This window comes from Palaemon carinicauda, chromosome 13 (assembly GCF_036898095.1).
Source record: "Palaemon carinicauda isolate YSFRI2023 chromosome 13, ASM3689809v2, whole genome shotgun sequence".
In the NCBI taxonomy this organism is placed as follows: Eukaryota; Metazoa; Arthropoda; class Malacostraca; order Decapoda; family Palaemonidae; genus Palaemon; species Palaemon carinicauda.
In genome coordinates, this window is record NC_090737.1 from 23,848,462 (window position 1) to 23,872,191 (window position 23,730).

General features: G+C 35.3%; 1 protein-coding gene across 1 annotated transcript in view; it reads right to left on the reverse strand.

Annotated features, from left to right (window-relative positions):
• The window catches only part of LOC137652219 (hemocytin-like), a 298,302-nt gene that overhangs the window by 66,151 nt on the left and 208,421 nt on the right, over window positions 1-23,730 (reverse strand). The window contains 15 exon segments of the mRNA XM_068385448.1: window positions 1,669-1,855; window positions 2,990-3,137; window positions 3,470-3,616; window positions 6,637-6,830; window positions 8,632-8,803; window positions 9,043-9,248; window positions 9,536-9,651; window positions 9,869-9,938; window positions 13,455-13,614; window positions 14,650-14,786; window positions 15,731-15,895; window positions 16,278-16,417; window positions 22,441-22,634; window positions 23,318-23,458; window positions 23,658-23,725. Of these exon segments, the coding sequence (XP_068241549.1) occupies window positions 1,669-1,855; window positions 2,990-3,137; window positions 3,470-3,616; window positions 6,637-6,830; window positions 8,632-8,803; window positions 9,043-9,248; window positions 9,536-9,651; window positions 9,869-9,938; window positions 13,455-13,614; window positions 14,650-14,786; window positions 15,731-15,895; window positions 16,278-16,417; window positions 22,441-22,634; window positions 23,318-23,458; window positions 23,658-23,725 (2,245 nt within the window).

Sequence of the window (23,730 nt, forward strand, 5' to 3'; positions counted from 1 at the left end):
TTTGGTCTTCCCACGAATTCCAAATTTATAGATATTAAGACCATTCATTTGGAAAAAAAATAGTTTGACAGACTTTTTCCTTCTCAACTATCTGTTAAGATTTTCAACCTCCCTGGAATAACGAGAGGCAGAAGGATTATACCCCTCAGATTTGTCCAAGTTACTATCCTCTATTTTAAGATAGGAATTTTGACCTTTGTTACTCCCTGTCCTTAATACAATTTTGACCTTGTCATTTTAAGATAGGAATTTTGATCTTGTTACTCAGTGTTCTTAATACAATTTTGACCTTGTTAATCCCTGTTTTTAATACAAGTCAATGCTATCACTATGTCTTGAAGCAGAGCCACACACTTTCCCATTACCAGCAACTTCTTAGCCTGAAATACCCTAAACACTGCTAAAAGTTCCAGCCAAATGATTTAAAGAGTTGATTGTTCTTGACCGCTTCCCTGATAAGTAGAGTTGTGCCTCATCCTTCCTCTGAAGCATCCGTGGAAAGAGAAAACCCCCACTTATAGTACACGGATCATCCCGTCAATTCAATAATTGAAATTGGTTTTGCATCAATGGAATACAAATTGTATAGATGGGATCATCTGTTTTAATTCCAATTGCAATTACAGAGTTGAGTTATCATCATTGAACAACCCATCAAAACTAAAGAAGCCATTTTCCTAGCAGTCTCATCCACAAAACTGCAATGTGAGGATTTTGCAATACTGTAGAAAGATCTGAAGTAACTAAGAGCAAGAGGGTCATGCACAGGCAATCAACTCCATCAGCACTGTGCACTATCCGAACCCTTACTGAATGGGTCACTAGAGCCTCTAGGAAAAACTTAAAGTAGTTATCATAGGGTTCAAAACAGGGCAGGTTAGGCTAGAATTACTGTCTGTCCAACGACTCATTGTTCTTATATTTAACAAATGAACCAAAAGGGGGTAAAATCTTATGATGATCATTATTATCAAACCTCAAAATCTTGTTAATAGCTTGAGGTATTATCATCCTCCTCAACGTAATTAAATAGCCTAGCTTTCTCTGGATTTCCCCCTAAACTTTATGTTAACTTCCCTTTACATTTGGAACTCTTAATATTGTCAGCTACATTCTGAACATACTTCCCCATAAGTGGAACAGCAAGCAATCACTTTCTTCACAACAATTATGTAAATCGCAATATTCTGGTATGAGAAACAAAGAGAATGAGTACCATGATCTCCCAGTAACTAATTTCATAGGAATTACTAACAACTCCAGAAAAAGACATCTCTTTATTATTGCTAAAAGCCTAAATCACAAAATCTGGAAGAAGTACACATCAATACAATGCTAAGGGAATGAGAAGCTGATAAAATTAATGGGCTGTAGCATACCCAACACCAGGTTATTTCTATTAAATACCCGATCATCTCAATACAAACTAGAGGCCTAAGTCTAATGAATGGAAAGAAAGTAGGAAATATTTAGTTTTATGGTTTACGTAAATATAAAACCTGGGTTCAGGAGAGAAGCATTATGAACATTGGAGGAGTTTCATTAAAATAATGAAAATTCCTTTATCGTGTACCTGAAATTTACCCCCAAAAGACAATAAAAAATGAAGCTAATCTGATTAACTTGACAATAAAATATATATATAAAAAACACTCAAAGAACAAATACCTAATGCCATCTTCATAACATGGACACACTGCTTTTGCAACACAGAACTGTCCATCGAAAAACAATCCATTGGAACAGGGCTTGCACCGAATGTAGAACTCTTCTGGCAAGCCAGGACAGGCATCGCAGTAAGGTGGTGGGGGAATTAGGGTGGTGGTATATGGAGCTTCTGTGGTTGTTACTTCCGCTGTTAAATAAGAAATAATTGACAGTGTCCGGAATGCTTATTATTTCTTTTTTTTCTTTGGAAAAGGAGTATCTTATTAAGGGAAAAGGATTATTAAGACATTATTTTGCTTTTTGAAGAAGGAAATAAGTTTATTAGAAAATAAAATCTTTCCTAGGTGAAAGGGACGTACATTTTTTAATAAGAATCAATGGGTTTTTTTTTTTTTTTTAAGTAGAAGTGCCTTTAGTCTATGATAAAAAATATATCAAGTAAATGAAAAAGCATCTTGGGACTCATAGTTCTAAAATTTGTATTGTTCATTTTACTGTGGCTAAAAACAGAGTTGTTTTTAGGGAAAAATTAATATTCAAGAAAAGGGAATAGTATTTTCAGTAAAGAAGACATTTCAATTATGTTAAGAAAGAAAGTTTTAATTATGAAATATCATTTCAGATAGATGGACAAAGAATCTTTCAGCATAAACAGTATTTTGACAAATGGGGTAACCAATCTTTCAGTAAAGTTACGTGGATCATTTTGAGAAGGGAAAATAAGTCTTATAGCATCCCAAGTAAAACTAGAGTGAGATAAAGAATAACAAATTTGTTGAGGACATGGGATGGTTTTGGTAACAGAAAGGTTTTTGGTAATATGGCATATGACTTGAATTTTAGTTTTTAGAATAAAAAAAACTTTGCCAAATGTTAGCAAGTTCATTCATGGGGAAAAAAGATTCTTAATTAAAAAGAATAGCCTACAAAGAAATGAGAAATTGATTTAACATTACAGTATAGCCATACACTACAAAGTAAGTTGCCTTTGAAAATATTTTTTTTCCAACTAAACGTTAATTATTAATAAAAATATATTTAGGTTTAACTTAGAAAGCAAAGCCTATATAACAGAACATTATTAAAGGAGCTTATAAGCTAACAATAGTACTGGTTCATCATATGAAGTTAATACTATACTTACAAATTTACCTAAAATAACATGGAAAGTTAACAACTTATCAGGTTTAAGTGGTCTGTAATTCCCTTAGATTTTACAATTTAAATGTTATCATACTGAAGTATATACTCTATACCAAGATTTCAAATTCAACTAATTTTGGAAACAAAAAATAAAAAAGATAATGAGTTCAATACATACGATATGGATGGAAACAACCCAAAACTTCTGCTCTCATGGCAATATTGTTCTTCCATGTCTTGGGTTTAATTTCCAAAAACTGTGCTTGAATTACTCTGTCGAACTTTGTCTTCACAACAGAATCTCGATCATAATTGCCGGGGAATACCTGTGAAATAAGTTACTTCAATGGAGTTTTTGTCTTTTTGCAGTGTATTTTGAAACAAAATATATCAATCTAGTTTATATGACTTTGAGAACATAGAGAAAGCAATCATCTTTACTGGTTCTTTAATCTCACCACTTAGTAAAGATAAAAGTATTGTTGATGATAAGGGACTTGAAATAGGATTTCTGAAAATTACACAACCTACTAATACCCCTTCATTTCATTATTTACCAAAGTTAAATCAAATATGCATAATAAAATACTATAAATTGACTAAAGCGTACAAACTTTATGGAGTTTGAAAATGATTGGAGTAAGAGGTTATTCATTACCTTCACAGATCCATCAGGATTGAGAATGCTATTCCAAGTCTTTCCATCAGGAGAATAACGGACAGAGAAAGACTCGACCCAATCATCACTGTCTGAACGTCCTTGTGTAAGGATGCCCGATATCTTGCTTGGCTCTAAGAAATTAAACTGGAAAAAAATTATAACATTTAAATCCATGAAATATTTGATCGTAGAATTACATAAAAATTTAATTCAATGTACACAGGTAAAGCAGTACCGCCTAAAAGAATAGATAAATGCAAATTAATATGAAAATTATGATTCAGTGCATGAAATAATGGTTTAAAATTCTTCTCACTTCGTCATAAAAAAACATGGAAAACTTTATCTTTTCACAATACAAATCAGTCCTATAATAGGAGTATGATTTCAGCTAAGATGGAACAGTAGTTAAACTTTTAACAAGGTAGTACTGTAGTTTTTAGTGGGTAGAGGGTAAACTTCGACCACTCGATGGTAAGCGCTGCACTCACTTATTACCTTAGGCATGGGACTTGCAGGATGGTTGAAGCAGGAAGTGTAACCCGAAGGAGTCGGGTTTGTATGGTTAAAAAGAAAATATAAACTACTTTTAAATATTTGTTATTTGTTCCTGTACAAATACAATCCATCCACCATTAATAGGGGACTTAGTCTTAAGATGGAGGAAAGTCTCTATTTACCAACCTAGCAGGTTACCTTTCCTGGAAATTGTTAGGGTACTTGTTAGGGTAGGCCCCTCCTAAGTGAGGAGGAAACGGTAATGGTAGAACCTATATCCGTGTGATTGATATGCTGTCTGATGTACAGTCAGCCCTTGATCTTTACTAAGATAAAAAACATGCAATATTGGTGGCCTAAGTTTGGTTAACTCATAGCTCCCACAGGCAACCAACACCCTAAATAACGTACTACATTCTTTTTACGTAGTCCACTAACTGTACTGTAGGTTTTTTTGTAATAATTGTACATTACAGTGCTGTATAAACTCCTATTTTTACATATTTTCCTTCATAATCCTAAATCATCTATAATAATAAATAAAATAAAGACACAGTACTTCTTAATTTCCTTTTATTCTGTTGATTCCAAAATCCTTAGAATTTGACTTTTCTATTCTATTGTTAAGTTAAATGTTACATATTCAATTACATCTAAATTTTACTCAATTTTAATTTTCCTCTACCCTCTCATTAGATTAAATTTTAATTCATTGCCCATTCAGTTTACTTTTGTTCCTTTCATCATTTCTATCTTATTATTTTTAGCTCATTTCCCTTTAATATGATTTGATTTTTTCCTGTATAATAAATTACAAGCATTGTATTTTAGTCACTCTACAAGCACAGTTTATATAGTTTTGTTTATTTTTTAAAGAAATAGTTTCCTCTATCTCTCATTTCTTAATGGAAAAGTGTTCACTTTAAAAAAAAAAAAAAAAAAAAAGCTCCTTAAATATAATGTAAGACCATGAAACATGTTCAGCTCTATTTTTTATTCTTTTTTATTGTTTAAAAATAATGTTGTCAGAACCAGTAGTCAGAAAAAATGTTGATGTTGACAAGTCTTTGACTCTTATGAGCTAACTGACAGTAAGGGGAAATTCAAAATTTCACTTCCTGTTTGTTCGAGGTGCATCATACTGGAATTCAAAATTAATGTTTGGACAAATTAAGGGATTTTGACGAAGGAAAAATCTATTTCTGGGCGAGGAACCTGTGTCGCCCAGTGAAATACTCCTTAAAGCACCATTTCAAAGGTATAAATACTGCTAAATATACCAGAGAAAAAAGTTGCATGGAATGCTAGGAATATATCCAGCTCGCTCACCCCTAAAGGGTGTCGGTATTAAAACTGGGGCGAGTGATACCACTACCAGAGATCCCTCTCCAATTAGACTTCTCCCTCCTCAAAATCCCCCGTTACTACGAAGTGTCGTTCACTACAGCTATTGCCCCCCCCCCCCCCCCCCCCCCCCCACCACCACCACCACCACCACCACAACCACCACTACCTATCCTTCTCCCTTCATTTTTTATTATGCAATGAGAAATTTAGAGATTTTCTTTTTTAACTGCACATTTTTCGTTAACAAATAAGGAAGTTACCAACTATCATAAATTCTAAATTCATTAGCTTTCTTCCGAGATATAGAATAATTCTTATAGAAGAACAATATTCAAACATACAAGGATTAAAATATGATCATCATTACCCGGGGGAAGGGCAATGATGATCTTGCGGTGGGAGGTTACAGAATTTTCTCAAAGAACAGAAGCATCATGTCCTTCAATGCCCCCACAGACGGAGGAGGGGATAAAGATTCAGCAGGAGAAGCCAGCACCTCCAGAAGCTTTTCCACAGACAGAACACCAGCAATGGCCAAGGAAGGCCACAACTTACGTTGGTCCAAATTCCCGTCAGTCGTTGTTCGCAGGTACAGTAAAGGGGGAACTTTAGGAGAAAGGCAGAGGAGTATTGAATTCACAAGGGAAAGTCGATACTTCTGCTTTCCCTGATGCATACCCTGAGCACAAGCTGAGATCCACTTCCCCCTTACAATTTCCCCAGAGGATTCAGCTCTAAAGAAATCCAAAGGAGACACAACAGGTTGAGAAGAGAGAGAAAAAAAGAATTAAAGGACTTCTTTTGCATAAGATTGGGTATTGCTTTGTCTGAAGCCTAAGAATCCTTAGTCTTCTTACCAAACTCCTTCCACAGCATAGGAGGCCACAACCTACACTTATCACAAAAAAACACAAAGATGATGTTTATTAACGATAGATTTACAGTACTCGTAAAACTCCCACATTTCTTTTAAGGTTTACAAGGAAACACACGCATGTCTGCATGAAAAATACCTATCACTATCACAGACTGCAAAAATAAGTAAGAGTTTAATAGCAGAGACAACAAGAAGTACTGTACATCAATACAACTTGTAACCGAAATCAAAAGTGAGTGCAGCGCTGACTATCAGATAGGTGAGGCCTACCCTCCACCCGCCAGTAACTACTACTACCTTGTTCAAAGTTAAAAGCCATTCCAGCTAGGCTGAAATAGTACTTCTATAAAGGGACACAGTTAGCATTCGTATAAAAAAAAATTCTTAACAAAAAAATACTCAAAATTCTTAACAAAAAAATACTCAAGACAGTAGTACTCACCCTAACATACTGGTCAGGTTTTGGCTTTGCAACCCAAGCACCAGCATTTTTAATAACAGATGCCTTGGTGTTCAATGGAAGGTTTTCCTTCCCATAGTAGCTTTCTCTGTCGTCCAAAACGGAAGAAACTACAATCTGGTTAGGGGACATTTCACCATCTTCTACTCCCATGGGATCTTCACAGATTGGAACTTCTGTTAAGTAGAACATATGGAATCAGAGCAAGACTAAGAATAAAATTTTTATAACAATATTTTCTATATTGCCACACTCACCTAATATTCATATTGATTCTTTCTCGAAGCCTGGCTTATATTGACATTTACCCAAAAATAAATAATTCCTATTTTCTTTCACTAGGAAATCTATAGGTTAATGACAGTAACCTTGTCTTCGGTATGCCATAATTGCTGTGTCTTTCAGTCTTCTCATCGACCTCCTGCTTGATAGGTCGAAACTTAATTTACCTGCTCCAGATTTTGTTGTATTACTTACATTACAGTAAACAAAAGGGATCTCTTCTGGATTTGTTAGGAATTCCTGTGAAGATTGTTTAATGAAGTTATTTTTAGGTAATCATAATCCTCATTCTGTGTATATTTAGTTCTAAAAACATTGTAATTAAGATATTCGTTGTAAGGAATGTGAAGGCTTTACTGTTCCTCTCATGAATATGTTATGTTCAGGTGGTAAGTGACCAGATTAAGAGTTCCAAACATAAAAGGAAACTAAAGTTTAGTTTGGGGGAAAAGTCAGAAAAGACTGCTCATCTAAGGTTGGGATTGTGTCTGATGCTCAGACACATTCTTTAATTTCTTCCCCTATTTTAACCAGTATTACATAAGGGTAGACACAATAAAGTGGTGACACATGTTGATGCCAGAACATGAAGCGACACTTTGAGGTCCCTCTCTCAAAAATGGTCAGAAAAAGGTATAAAAAAGTTATAATTCCTTTCCTCACCTGATGTTCATATTGCTTTTCTTGAAGCTGTTTAAATGCTGACATCCACATAAAATTAAAAATCTCTTGTTTTCTTTCATTACAAAATCTATCCCTTGTAGTTATTTATTAAGTTAATCTAGAGGTTGATGGCAATTTCTAAGTATGAGTATGCCATAGTTCCTTTGTCTTTACAGTTCTTAAGAAAATAATAATAGTCATATATTAATTTTAAGCCTTTCATTTAATATTCCCATGATTTACAGCTCATTTTTCTTTTATCTTTTTCAGTATAAGCTATTTTCATTTTCTTTTCAACAAATTCTCTTTTCTTAACTATACTTGCAGTAACATTTAAAATGTGTTGCATTATGACTACCACTGTAATTATAAAGGGAAAATCCTTAAATCCATTTAGAAAATAAGAGAATACATTCTAATATATTGCATTCTATCCACCTTATGACCCTACACCCAAATAAATTCCAAGTCAAATGCAATGGAATACTATATAAATCCTCTAAAATACTTAGTTGATTAATTCCCTAGGTCTATGTTCAGTCTAACATAAATTGCCAACAGCTCCCTTTTCTTGTCTCCCTCTACAATACATAGCAACTATGAAGCTAGCCTATAATTTTTTCTTACTTCCTAATGTAATTGTTCAGTTCACTCAAAGACTTATAATGCACGGAGTTGTCCAAATATTTCTCAATGCAGTAAAGACACGAGAAAATTTTGATGACTGCTGGTTGTACACTGATGATAAGTTCTGGATCAAAAATTTAGAACATGCATGCAACAAACCTAAATAATCTTGTGTACAATGATTCAGTTTCAACAAAATATTGACAAGAAATAGACAATCCCTCTAGCCAACACTTTTCTGATATTTCTTTACCTTTATTTAGAAATAATAGAGAGTTGAATTCCTTACACACAAGTCATTCCCCTCTATCTTACAATTTTTTTTTTTCAATACAGCACTGTAAAGCAATTGTTAAATTATTGTGTACAAATGCACCTAAGCCTTTACAAATAGAATAAACTAACCTGTGGTAGACATAGTAAAATGTGTTGTCGGTAGTTCACATCCAATAACTTCAAGCCTTATTGCAATAGCTTTCTGCCATTGATTTGGCATGATCTTGATATATCTTGCATCAACAGGTTCATCAAATATTTGACGCAGTGGTTGAGAGGCACTAACCGGACCGCTGAAAGCCTGAAAACAATAATGACAAAGTTAAAAATTTTCAAGTATTACCGATACATGAAATTCTATAATACTGTAGATAAAAAGAAAAAATTAATTAACTCTGGAAATTTCAATATAAACTACTTCTATTGCAATATTCTCATATTTTGACATTTCCCCATTCAATCAATCTTAGCTTACAGTTAGAAGAAACAATTTTACAAAATTGTTGAGAAATAAACAGTTCTGTATACAGATGAGCTAACCTTAGGGTTACCAGCAGGCTTAGTTGGGTCTTCTGGAACAAAACTCCAGGTACTTTCATCTTGTGAGGTTTGAATGAAGTAGCTTGTAACCCGCTCTCTTGTAAGAGGATTGCCTGCAACCTCAACACCGTAAACAGGAACAACTGATCCTAGGTCGACCTGTACGTACTGGTCCCGATCAGTGGAGTAAGGTGACCAACCTCCAGCTGATCATCAAATGAACAAAATAGTCTAAATAATAACTTTTCTTTATCATGGGAAACAAAAAAGGGAAAAGCTTTGTGAAATGTAACCAACAATAACTGCAGACATGAAACAAAAAGCTCAATATTTCAGAAGATGAAATAAAACCGTTACTTAACTAACAAAAATATTATCAGAGTGAAAGCTGTGGTAGGGCACCTTATGTCCTAGTTGAGCCAAGAGCCAAAGGATATGTAGGAAAAAGATGCAAAATTAAAAAATCACAAATAAACCTCTGAACACGACTTACTAGTAAGGGAACCATCATCTCTATATAATCTTGCACTAGATGGTCCATACATGTAATTCCGAGCAGGCGTACCAATGAAGGCTGAGTCCTCAACGTCTTTCAACAAGTTAATATACCTACAGGAGAAAATTACAAGTACCTTAGATATTGTGACTTTTGTGACAAAAATTAAAACAATATTGTTCCCTAAACCAAACTAATAAGATTAATATCCTTTTAAACCTGCAAAGATTTTGCAGAAATTTAGTTTCTAAATTTAATTTTTTTTTCAATACTCTTTTAGTGAATATAAGCTAGCTCTAATCACCACACAATAAACAATGAAGTACTTACTTATCAGGATCACACGTAGGAGGTGGAGTGAAGAAAGTTGGCATAATGACTGTGGTGACTGTGGTAGCTTCTACAAATAACAAGAAAATATATACAATTATTCTATACAAAATAACATGAAATAAATAGACATTCATGAAAATGGATGCAGGAAACAAATTGTTGAGTCATTGTATTTGTGTTCATAGAGTAAAGGGTAGATAAGCTTAGAGCTTTGTACCATTATCACCCAGGATGCAAATTAAGTGAATTTTCAAAAATTATTTCTAAGAAAGTGCAGTAGTGTACCTTACTTTTTATTACCAATGTAACTAATTACAACACGTATCAAATACTGTATTTATAAGTATCTAAAATAAAATTACACAAAGCACACCCAATATTAAAAGAGTTGCAATTCAGACCAGCAATTTAAATATACTGTACTGTACTCTGATTTTCTGTAATAGATGACTTTGATGAAGACCCATAATTTTGTCAAAACATACTTTACTTAGACAGACAAGCAGAATTATAGTACCGTATTCTATCATTAATAAAATAGTATCAGCCATGTTTGGAAAAGGGAAACAATTTAAGCAATCTCATATGAATACATGAAGTTAATCTACCCAAATCATCAGAATAAACATATTAACTGAATGAATGACTGAATAAAACCTTGCAATGATGAAAAAAGTAAAACAATCTATAAGGATTGTGGAAATATGTGAGAAACAATTCAATCTTATAAAAGGGACTTTGACAAAGGATAAAGCTATTTTTCAGGAGGTAAAGTGTGGTCTCCAAGAACTTTCCTGTGGAAAAATAGAACAGGGAATCCAATATGACAAGAAAATACCCAAGAAATATAGTCTTCCCTGCTCCAGAGCAAGTGTATAAACATGCATAGCAGGGACTGTCCGAGTATAAGGGACCCCCACGGATTCTGACTCTATTGAATCCGTCACAGCACCTCTTTTAATGAGGTATAAGACAAAAATCTTCCTGGGCACTTGTAATCCTCATATGCTTCCCCTACCTACATGAGGCTAGGGAGGAGGGGTGCCCTTGGATAACATTCAGCACCTCCCCAATATACCTCTTTTTTGGGGTTAATGTGCTGTGTGGTCTCCAAGAATCAATACCAGAGAATCATTAGAGTACACTCGTGTTCCATAACAGACAATCATCTCCAATCAAGTAAAGGATTAGTCTGTGCATACCTGGTTCAGCATACAATAATTAGATACTCACCTCATAAGAGCAGATCTGTGGGGAGGGAGCTAGGTGCCCATTATGGTGATTCTGTTGAGGGACCACGATGAGAGGTTTCCTCTTCAGCACGGTTACCTCCCATTGATGCCACATATGAGATGAGCACCACAAACACATTTCTTACAGCTTGAATTTGTTTTAGGTAGCATCTTATAAATGTGTTCTTGAGGAAGGTCATTAGAATATGCATAACCCTTGTAAAAAGGGGCTTGTTGGTCTGGGTACTTTGAAACAGACTACCTTCTTAAGACCTAGATGTCTATGAGTAGATACTGGACAGGAGTTGCCATCCCCAACTTTAGAGCCGTGATAGAGAGGGGGATCCCACCTCTAGAGAGGCTTTTCATTTTTAGTCAAACAGGAGGCTAGGATTCAGAATCAAGAGATGGCCAGGAGTGATGGTGAGGCCCTCCTGTTTACTACGTAATGCTATAAGCTCGCTGACTCTTGCTACAGAAACTAAAGCTGGTAGAAAATTAGCTATCTGGAGTACCACTTAGAGGGAAATAATAGAGCTATATAACTTTGTAAAATTTTCAAGAAACCTATTGAGATACCAAGACAATGAAGTTGGCCAGGATGGTCATTGTAAGACAAAAGATTATGTTATCTTACAGATTTGTTCAAGATCATGGATGGCGTAAGTTTTTTTCTTTAAAGATGTAGACTAGAAAGGGAGCCACGAAGTCTGGGGTTATCTGGCATGGGGACCTATCCCTAAGGACAATCATTTGTTTCCATTCCCACTGGAAATTGTCTAGTGGAGGAACACCTCTTACATATCAGATATTTCACACTGTATGCTGAAAATCCAAGCGTGAAGGTTCAGGGTCAGAAGGGAGGAAGTGTGATAATACCATTATTTTTGGATATACTGTATGGTACATGATATGTTTCCTTTACAATGGTGAGAACTAGATTAAAATCATAGAGTTAGTTTAAAAGATATTGGTTTTTGAAAATTTTAAAAGTGTTTTACTGTTTGTAAAATACAATGCATGCGTCCCTACTTTGACAGGTGCCTCAACTGCACTTAATTTAAAAGTTAAGGAAGATGCTTAAATCTTCTGGTGCTAAGAATGTGAGGAAAAATACGTCCTGTTGCTTACCCGATAATGGATAAAAGATATAAGTCAAGAGCATACAAGCGGCCAGGTAGCTTCATCTCTAGTAACAGTATTGGTTTTCAGTGATATCTTGACATCGGTTGCCTGACATATTTCATGCTGTGATGGATTCAATAGAGCTTGAATCCATGGGTATTCCTTATACTCACCAAGTCGGTGCTATGCCTGTTGATACACTGTGTCACGTACACCTTGGTTGTGTAACTCTGGCTGAGGTCCGGTGAATGGCCTCAGTTCGCTGGCTCGCTATGGAATGTGTGATTTGTCAGCGCCCACTGGCGACAAGAGTCTATCTCTATGCCAAATTCCAAACGAAGGGCCTTTTCTGTCTCCTCCTTATCTTGCAGATTCCATGGGGGGACTTGAGGAAGCAACGGCATCAGGAGGGCGAAGGCCTACCGGTTGGATCCAGATTGCTATGACGTATATGACTATGATTGGTCTTCCTCTCATGACATCATGGGGTCACGCCCCAAAACCCCGGCGATGCCCAGCCACGCCCGCAGCCATGGATCAGTTGGGCCTAAGATTTCCTCAAGATAAGTTTGTCATTCTAAGTATTTGTTTTGCTTGCCATGACCCCTACTCTCATTTGATGAACTTAAAAATCTTTGAATATTGAACTTAGAAATTTCCAGAGGAAACTGTATTAACGTTAAGTAACCCATCCTTCGTCCCCTGACCGTTGTTCGCCCAAGTATAATTGTATCACGCTACTGTGTAATGAAGAGCACTTATTTTTTGTAGTACATTGAAAACTTTAAAGTCATTTAAGTGTGCTCAGACCTGTGTATCATTTATTTAGTGAAATATATTGTCCGATACAGATTAAACTCTGTCTCACTCCGCCTCTTGAACATTATTTTATTTTTGTTTTTATATTGTCGAGAACAGTGACAACTGTCCATGGCGCTGAGTAGACAATATTTCTTTGGTATTTTATTTTGGTAATGGCTTCCCCTGTTCTAGTCTTCTACAGGAAATTTTTTGAAGACCAAACAGCACATTAACCCCAAAAGAACAATACTGTGTAATTTGAAAAACATGAATCAACAAATATTGTCATTTTAATCTTATCATGTTTTATAAAAAAATCAAAGTAGTAAGGCCCACAAAATTACCACATAATTCTTGAAACTTTATCTCAGACAAAATATTCCTATCATTAACGGTAACTAAATTTGGGCCCTCGACAAACTTACCACAAGAACAATAATATCTGATTTTGTAATCTAGACAAGTGCGTCTAGATTGGTCAGAATTAGCACAATGGAATCCATACCGGACATCGCACGACACCCCCTCATCACTGGCTGCATTTCCACCTGCAGCTTCAACACATTCTATGTCTGCCAGGTGACCCTTTTGATTAATAAAGCAAAAAATAGTGTCATTAATAAACTACAGTATCATGAATGATTTCATAAGGTTTCATGCTCAAATCATATGACAGATGATACATAAAGAACTGTTAAAAAATAATCTGACAATATCTATAATATCAGATTCCTAAAAAAATCCTACTGATTGCATCAACACCAAATATTCAGTTTAGTATTCACAGACTCTTTTGTGTCATCTTACGGCATTTACTGTACAGGGACACAAAAAGTTTAAGGAGCCGAAATAAAAATTGCCTCTTTATCTTTTGAAGCTTTAAATCACTGCAAACATTTTGTTAATCAAATCCAGTTGGTGTTTAACTTCATGAGCCAGTACTCCTTGATATTTCACAATATAAAAATTTGGATCTGAAAATTTACTATGATTAAAAAACCACTTTAATTATCAATATGTATAAGAAAATAGTGTCGACAAAGATACAATGGAATGATATTAAGATATGATTGAACTTTGGAAACAAAAATATACGGTATATCTCAAGATTACAGTACTACATTCCAAAGGTCTTCACAGACAACAGAGATACAAAGTCTCAGCGGATATTAAGTTTCATCACAATAATTCAATTATATGAAACGATATTATGAAAAAAAGAGGTATGCATTAATTTAATTGACATAATCAAAACTGGAGAATAGATCTACATGATGTTGATATATCCGTAACTGCTGAAAGTGCAACTTGCAAGGACATTAAAAACAATGTAGGAGTTATTAAATAACTTGGGCACAAGTTACAGAAATTTGCAAGTTGTAAAACATTCTAAAAGGTTAAAAACTAATTAATAATAGGATATACTGTAGACAGGAACACAACTGGAGGTATACTGTACATCCTAGAACAGTGTTTAAATCCAACTAAAAATAACTGCTTCAAATACTAACATAAGAGGTACAGGTATGATATCAAAGCTGCAAATTATGAAGACATTTCTAAATTACCAATAAAGGGAGGAATACTTTCTTCATTTTATTACCACCAACAATGTCCTACCTCTAAGCAGAAGCCTTGTTCGCGTAGCTGCTCCAATGTTTTGTATTCTGTGTCGCCCTCTCCCTGCCAAGGTTTCCTTTCATTGATCCATGGAGACCATGCATCACATGCTGCCAGAGTAGTTGTTGGTCCCATAGCTGTACAAAGATGAAAATATATTTAACTCATAAGGGTGAGTGAGATTTCTGAAGAGTATCAGAAATCCAATGAACTGATTTTAGGTTATTTTGATATAGGAGTAACATTTTGCAGGAAAGTTAATTATAAAATGATTCTCTCTCATTGTTACCAAATGATATTTGAAACATTCCATATTTAAGAGACACTTTTACTGTACCTCATTTTACAGCATTAAAGTCTCCAGTATAACATAGGGAGTGCAGTATTTTGTGTTTTAGAACAATAATTCAGGCTTAGAAATATTACACTAGGAAAAGAGTTAGTGAATGAGTAGGGCTAAAATTTAGATTTGAAATATATGATAATACAGTATTCCATAATACTATACATTAATGTACTTCAATATTTATCCAAGTTTAATATAGCTAATGAACATTTCTCATTTTATCGAAACCTTGAGTTATAATTCCTCCTGAAATACAATAGCTGTAACTTATTTGATTATTGAATTACTGTACAATAAGAACTCTGAGATTAAACATCTCGGACCTAAAACACTTTAGTGCTCGAACAAAATTTTCTAACACCTTTGTGGTTAATGTACTTTGTGGTCTCCAAAAAATAGTTTCAAATGATTTTCATGTAAAAAACTATTCTAGCCTTTTACAAGAAAGACCTCAGAGACAATATTTCTGGAGACCACAAAGTACATTCACACCAAAAATGTTAGAAAATTTTGTTCGATTACCGGATTGTCCGAAGTCTGGGACGTTTAATCTCGGAGGTCTTACTGTAAAGTAATTCCGTATTTGACTACTTATTGTAGTAATCATCCTTACACCAAAACCTGAGCGCTAAGCAAAATATTTAACAATATTTGTACTGTATAAGAAGGAAAGAAAATGTAAAATTAAAAATAGTTTCAATGTTATGCAAAAAATTTGCTTTATCTATAACTTACTAATAGCTGGAGGAAGCACTGTCGTAACTTCTTCCTCTTCACAATAGCAGAAGAAAGCAATTTCATAGTTGTAGCAATCTTCGTCGTTGTCCAGATTGCGACACTTAAGCCCTTCCTTAGGATCACACACTAGTGTCTGGGCAAGATTTTCAGCCGGAATATTAGCTGTAGAAAACAAGAAAGAAAAATAAGCATCATACCAAAGGGCACTGCTGCGTTTTTCTAAAATATCTAACAAAAACTACGGCAACGATGATGAACTGAATCTTTCATGAAAATATTGAATTAACTGAAAATGTGTTATACTTTTATCTACAAAACATGGAAATTCATGGCATTAATATGATTTAAAAAAAATTTAACATTATATTGAATGAATGATGTTAAATTTTCAAAAAGCATTTTTTCAGAGCATGAGAAAAGGAATGAATATTGCAAAAAAAATCTAAAAAAAAATACACTAAGATCATTAATTACATTTAAACTTAATTCTTACAGAAAATGTTGATATAGCAAATAGAAAATAAAAAATATCTATAGTCATTACTTGAAACTTCCCGGCAGGTAGCATTTGTCAGCTTTTCGCAGGTGAATGGTGAGAGAACGCTGATATCACCTGGTGAAATCGACAAGCCTTCCTCATTCCGCTCTTGCGCACGGAAGAATGGAGTCCACGAATTACAATTACTGCCAAAAATAATCATCACTGAGTAAAATGCTCCATTAAGATAATTTTCAACACAAATGAACGTGAAGATTCATATTTGATAAGATATTTACACACACATTAATTAACAAAAAAAGTCACATGACAATATGATTCATTTTGAGAAAGTTATCTTTTATTGAGCCGCAGGTTTAAAGAGAGAGAATTTTCTAGCGCATATTGAGCAAGATGTTAAAAAATAATTCATTTCTTTTTACACAATTATCATCATCCTCATCAGAGTTTTAACAGCTTTTTCATATGCAGGTTCGGACGTGAAATGAGCCATATGTTTGAGGAAAATATATTTTGAAACATGAAATGAATTATTATCGAGGCACATGTGAGATCAGAATATTTTTTTATATAAAATTCATCACAAAGTCCTGTTTTGAAGAAAATATCAAGTTCTTAGCAAGGTAACAAAGTTAAAAAAATATATTTTCTAACAGTTGTTCCCATAGAGTTTCAAGAAAACAGTTTCTAACATATCTCCAAGATATCTGAAGATCATTCTTTCTTAAAACAGTAATCACCATTGCAACAAATTTGAAGGAAAAACACTTTTGAACAGGAAGTGATAACTGTATTATTGATTTCTATTTTTGAATAGAATTCTTAATCGAGTCATGCATTTACTAAAAACATTTCTTAACCTAAACTCATTCTTTGAGTCAGATTATTTTAGCAAATTTATTCTATAATACTGAATAGGGTATTATTGCCCCTAAAAATATAACAACGTCAAACAAAATACTTTTAATGTGTCATAAGTCACAGCAAAAATTCTTTAAAAGTAATTTTCCTCATGTTACATGCTTAAAGAAAATATATTTTGTAACAAATAATCCATTACAGCCTCATATGCTGGAAATAGATATATCAATAACATTAATCATTATTGAGCCACTTGTTTCAAGAAGAGATTTTTCTATGGGAAAGTATTGAACTATGAAACTTGGGCCATATAGATGAATGACGAGGCCCTAGAGTCTACTCTACACTGATGTAAAGCTCTGGAAAACATAGCAGTTACCCTAAGAAGGGAAAGTTAAAAGAACTGAAGGAACTGGAAGGAAGAAAGCAACTAAGAAGTGGGTGCAGCAAAGGGGTCAAGGGAATGCTGCAAAGACCCTTGAATTTCACCACATGAGGTGTACTGACAGCTCTGCCCTTATATTGAGTTTTAAAAGATTTTTTAAAGGTCACTAATGGCAAAGGCACGGGACAGTGACACTGCCCTAACTGGCTGGATAATGCCCTAGACTGACCATATATACAAATGATATGCACCCAAACCCTCTCTCCAAATAGCTAGGACCAGGGCGGGCCAAGCAATGGCTGCTGAGGACTCAGCAGGCAGACCTATAGGCTCTACCCCAAAGGCCCCATCCTTAGCTCACAAAGATGGTGAGGTTGCAGACAATAAAGAAACTATCAAGTTTGAGCAGGACTCAAACCCCAGTCTAGCAAGCTCAGGGATGCTTCCAATAGGCCATCACAACCCAGTAAATTATGATTGGCACACACATTCGAGAAAAAAGTTCAAAATAAGTACACAGTACTATCATGTTACTGTATATGTGCAAAAAAATCTACCTTCAATTATCAGGTAATTATAATAGTCAAGTCTTAAAATAATCACATTCTTAAAGTAATTTGCATTTTTGCTACCTATATATACCCGAATCCTTTAACAAGATTATAACTTCAGTGAAACTGGAACAGCCGTTACAATTTTAAATAGTTATAACAGGGGAGAATGTGCCCCCTACCAGTCAGTCAGCTAGACACTTACTTTTGACTGTTGGCTTAGAACAAACCAGTGGTCGTCGCACCCTTAGGGAGTGCGAGGATAGTTCCGTATGAATAATTAAAGCAAAAACATATCTTTATATACACATTATATTTTTCATGAAAAAAACTTTCTGCTTTAGCAGTGTTCTGAGTTCTAAACCTACTCTTGATTTTTGTCATAAAAAATGTAAGCTTTATGAATGAAGATTAAATAAAAAAAAATGTGGTTTTGTTATAAATACATATCACATCAACTTTGTGTTTGTAGCATTTTCTTTTTATTCCAGCAATGGGGGGGGGGGGGGGTTGCGAGAACTGACAGCTAATTTGAAAGGGGTGCACATACTGAAAAAGGTTAAGAACCACTGGCTTAGGACTTACAAGTGGTTAAGGCAAGAAGTGTAACTTGAAGGATTCTGGTTTCTACACTTAAGAAAGATTCAAAATTGCCATTTGTTCCTACATGTACTATCATTATTATTATTATTATTATTAATTGCTAAGCTACAACCTTAGTTGGAAAAGCACAATGCTATAAGCCCAGGGACTCCAACAGGGAAAATAGCTCAGTGAGGAAAGGAAAAAAAGGAAAATTAAATTCTTAAGAAGAGTAACAACATTAAAATAAATATCTCCTATATAAACTGTAAACACTTTAACAAAACAAGAGGAAGAGAAATAAGATAGAATAGTGTGCCCAAGTGTACCCTCAAGCAAGAGAACTCTAACCCAAGGCAGTGGAAGACCACGGTACAGAGGTTATGGCACTACCCAAGACTAGAGAACAATGGTTTGACTTTGGAGTGTCCTTCTCCTAGAAGAGCTGCTTACCATAGCTAAAGAGTCCATTCTACCCTTACAAAGAGGAAAGTTGCCACTGAAAAATTACAGAGCAGTAACCCCTTGGGTGAAGAATTGTTTGGTAATCTTAAGTGTTGTCAGGTGTATGAGGACAGAAGAGAATATGTAAAGAATATGCCAGACTATTCGGTGTGTGTAGGCAAAAGGGAAAATGAACCGTAACCAGAGAGAAGGATCCAATGTAGTACTGTCTGGCCAGTCAATGAACCCCATAACTCTCTAGCGGTAGTATCTCAATGGGCGGCTGGTGCCCTGGCCAACCTCATCCTTATGGGAAGGAAGTCCCTGTGAACCAAAATTTGGCTGGTTTAATTTTCTAGGGAAATAATACAGCACCTAGTCCTGTACGGGAGTGAAGGGTGATGACTCCTGCCAACCTTTCAACTGAGTTTGGGGATGTCACTGGCATTAAGTTAGGCTCACATCAAGTGTAAATAGACCCTATGTCACAGGAGAACCTCTATCCTCATATGTCATATCTTGTCCGAATGTATTTGTAGCTATTATAAGAAATGGGTTTGAATATATTCTATTCATCCTCACAGATGGGAAAGATGCTTCTTAACAAACCCTACGGTAAAGAAAGATTGCTCGGTTATGGAGTTCACCTGCATCTGACATCCAATCCAGCTCGTACTGGCCACAACTGCTACACTCTTAAGAGAGTGGAAAGAAAGAAGGGTAGAAGGCTAGTCATTCTAGGTTTATGTTAGACAAGATGCATCTTGTCTCTTAAAGAGAGCTAGGCTGGCAACATAACCTGTTGAGCATCCACCACATGGCCAAGAGTAATGAAACTCAATGACTTGTGGATATACTCCCACAATCTGTGGGAGGTAAGGATGTCTAGTATTAGAGGACTACCCATTTTAATCCCTAAACCACTGACCGGTTCTTCCCCAGTGCTAAGGAGGATCTAATATCACAAATTTCATGAGCCCTTAAACAGGTTGGACTTAAAAAGCCTCTTGCTGATTGAGGAACAGCAGTCTTTAATATATTTTTCTTTATCCTACCAGTGTTGAGAAGAGTGTTCTGAGCTCAGAACTGAAGCTCAAAGTCCTGTTAAAATAATACTATGGAGGCCCACAGAACAGGAGCCAGATATTTTGATGCCCTCTGAACATACCCCTTAAAAGATATGGATAAGGATGTGAACAAGGTGTCGTAGGCAGCATTGTCTTGGCCAAGACCTTTAGAGCAAAGGAAAGAGACCTTCTTCCCTCCTTTAGAATGACTAGTGACATTAAAGATTCCGAGAGCTTTCCGACTTGGTTAGCTAAAACCATGTTGGCTGAAAAATCATATAGTGTCAAATCATCTGATGCTCATATCAGAGGCTCTTACGGAGCACGCATAAGTGATTTGAGAGTACAAGTCCTACCTGACTCTAGAGTCCGAGGTCCTAGGGTGGGAACGACTTCTTGAAACTCCTCTTTGAGTATAGCCATCTCCCATGAGGAGCAGAGGTCTATTTTCTTCAGTCGGAAGACTTGGTTCAAGGCTGAAAGGTAACCTTTCCCACCTCCAACAGAGGTCGTTCTCTTGACAAAAATAGGAACAAGGAGGGACAAGAAAGTCTACAAATATCTCTAGAGAAGCTATAATTGGAAACATATCCTTTCTACTACCCCAATCACAGAAAATGGTCCACTTTCCTTGGTAGACAGGTGCAAGGCCAGTCATACGTCCCAAGATATTTCTCGAGTAGTCCCTTGCTAAAAGCCTTTGGGTGAGAGATACTGTAAAATCTCCAAACATGATTTGCAAATGACTTCTGGGATTGGCGGTACAGTTAGACAGATTTTCCTGGCAAACCTTGCTCAAGGAAATGCACCCTGTCACATTCTTACTGCATGGTGTGTTCATGAGTATAGTCACGCTCACCACCTCTGTCACGAGGAGACTGGGGATCATATTCACGACCACGCTCACACAAAGGAATGTCTTGTTGTTCATAAAAGCGAGGAAACCAAACGCTGGTTTCTCTCACCCCACCATGAGCTAATTTCTCACCCTTCGCACGACTCCTGTCAATTAGTCTTCCCAGACTTCTCCTTGAAAGTATCAAAAGCACCAAATATAACACCAGCAAGTGCCACATTTTTCAGCGCCTCCACAGATGACATTAGTCATGGTGGATGCTAAAACCTTCACCTGCCAAAGGAGAAAGAAGAATGTCCGAGGAAGACCAACTTCCTTAGGTTTAGCTTGTCTTCGTTATTGTATAACCACAAGTAGCGAGGGATGACTAAACAATCATGCCCCAGCAAGAGGTACAAGGATAAAGAGATTAATCGCAGGTTTGCACATAAACATATATTTGTGCCTTTACTTGGAGGCAACTGCATATCCTTATACTTTTCACTTAATCTTGCCAGGTTTAACAGAACAAAATAGCATGTAAACACTTATCCATTTCTTCTAGAGGGAAAGCAAAGAATTAAAATAGCCAACATTTGAGAAGCAGGAAAAGTGCTTGCATATATCCTGTTTTGGGCCAAAGTCAAAAGCGAGCCTATAACTGATTGACGGGTGGGCTGGGCTTACCTGGTACCGACCCGTAGTTATAACTACCTCATTAAAAGTCCCTTGGCCTTTTAGCAAGGCTGATGTCATATTCCTATTAGAAGATGATGGTTTGTATTCGTGTATCAACATATTAAATTTTCACCCTAATTATGAATAGCTCAGTAACTTATGAGATAACATAACTCTTAATCACCATAAAGCAGTTATCATGTCAAGCTTGAAAATATTTACATATCAAGGGAATTATTACAATTGAATTAAAATATAAAAAATGAACTTATTTTCACTGAGTTGTACAGTTGAAAGAAAAACTTTCTAATAATATTCATCTAGTCATAAAATATACCGTACATACTATACTTTCGAACAAAGAGCATTATCATTATTGATTAGCTCTTGAAAAAAAAATACTGCTGAGATTATTTAATAATGTAACTATCATTAAGATGTGCTAATAACTACCTTTAATATATTCCTATTCTGAAGGAAACATCAAAACTACAACTTTGAAAAAAATATGCTTTTAGTCATAATGTATATCAACTTGTTACAAATGTTACGGATGCATCATTGAATACATGTGGAGATAAAAAATCCTATGTTTTCTGCAAAGAAGGGGAAAGTAGAAAGCTTTGTGATTATAGTCTATACACTGATGCTGATACTATTCTGGATAAAAGAAGAGCAGCGATTCAAGGGTTAACGTGCCTGCTTAATATGGTATTGAGACTTAATACATAAAGAGAGAAGACAGATAACAAAATATGTATCAAGCACAGTAGGCCTACTCGTGAATACGACATTAAATACTTACATCATATTACGTATCAAGTCAGTAATATCTACTGTTGTTGTTTCAGGAACAGTTACTGCAACTGTGGGCAATCGGGACACTACAAATTCAGGCTCAACTGTCGTTTCTGCACATTCTGGCTTTGTGTTGCAAAGTAAATTGTTGTTTTGACACATACAATTCTCACATTCGGACACTTCCATCCATTCCCTGGGCTGAAATTTTTTTTAAAACTTAAAATCAGGCCCATATTTGCAATGGAACTTGTGCAGATTGAAAAACATTTTTATACAGAAAACCCTTTCACCTGCTTGGAAACCAATCAAAAGTACAAATACCTATGACAAATGGTTTTACTGGTTGCATAAAATTTGTGCATATGATATATAAATTACACATTTACTTGAAACAGCTCATTTGAAATTAAATGTTTTTTAGCCAACTTTCGTTATCATTACAGTACTTCTTCCAGTGTTAATAACAAAATATTGCAAACATTCTATGTTGTCTTTCAAAAACAATGATTCTTGAAAAAAAATTCCAATAAAATGTGTGGAACTGGTTCCTAATATCAAATGCAAACTGAAAACAATTAAGTATTTGTGATGTCCTTTTATATCTAATTACACACTTCAATTGTATGGATATTTGTTTACATTGGTTTGTAATAAAAATGATAAAATTAATCATGATGATCAATATATGCCATATCAATAATAAGAGTACATTTAATTGGCTCACATAACATCGGCTGTTGTTATTATGCATGATGTCTACATAGTTCAGTGAATTTTTATACAAACCATTTACTTATCATAGGCACACAATGAAATACTGTATGATTGAACATTAGTGTGTGATATTCTTATGTTCAAATTGAAAGAATCATAAAACTTACAGGTACAGCAACACCATTAGGGAGTCGGCAATTGCAGTCCGCAACTGCTACACACTGATTCTCGTTGAGCATGTAGAACGAATCAGGACAGGTCGAAGTCTGACCTCTCTCCACACATCCCGGAGCACAGTCATCTGGCAGCTAAAAATAACAACACAATCTATTGTAAAGGGTGATGCCATTGTAGGCAGATGAAAAGAACTCGGTAAAACCCTTCAATCTAAAACCAACAAAAAATCTCAATTTTTTCATCAATTTAATCAAATGTTGCTTCTACTTATTATCTTCTATTTACAAAATACCGTAAATGAATGAAATGCTCAAACATACAGTGACTTACCAGACAGTGACCATTGACCCTCAGGACAGCCAAGTAATATGTGCATACTCTGTCACACCTGATGGCACATTGT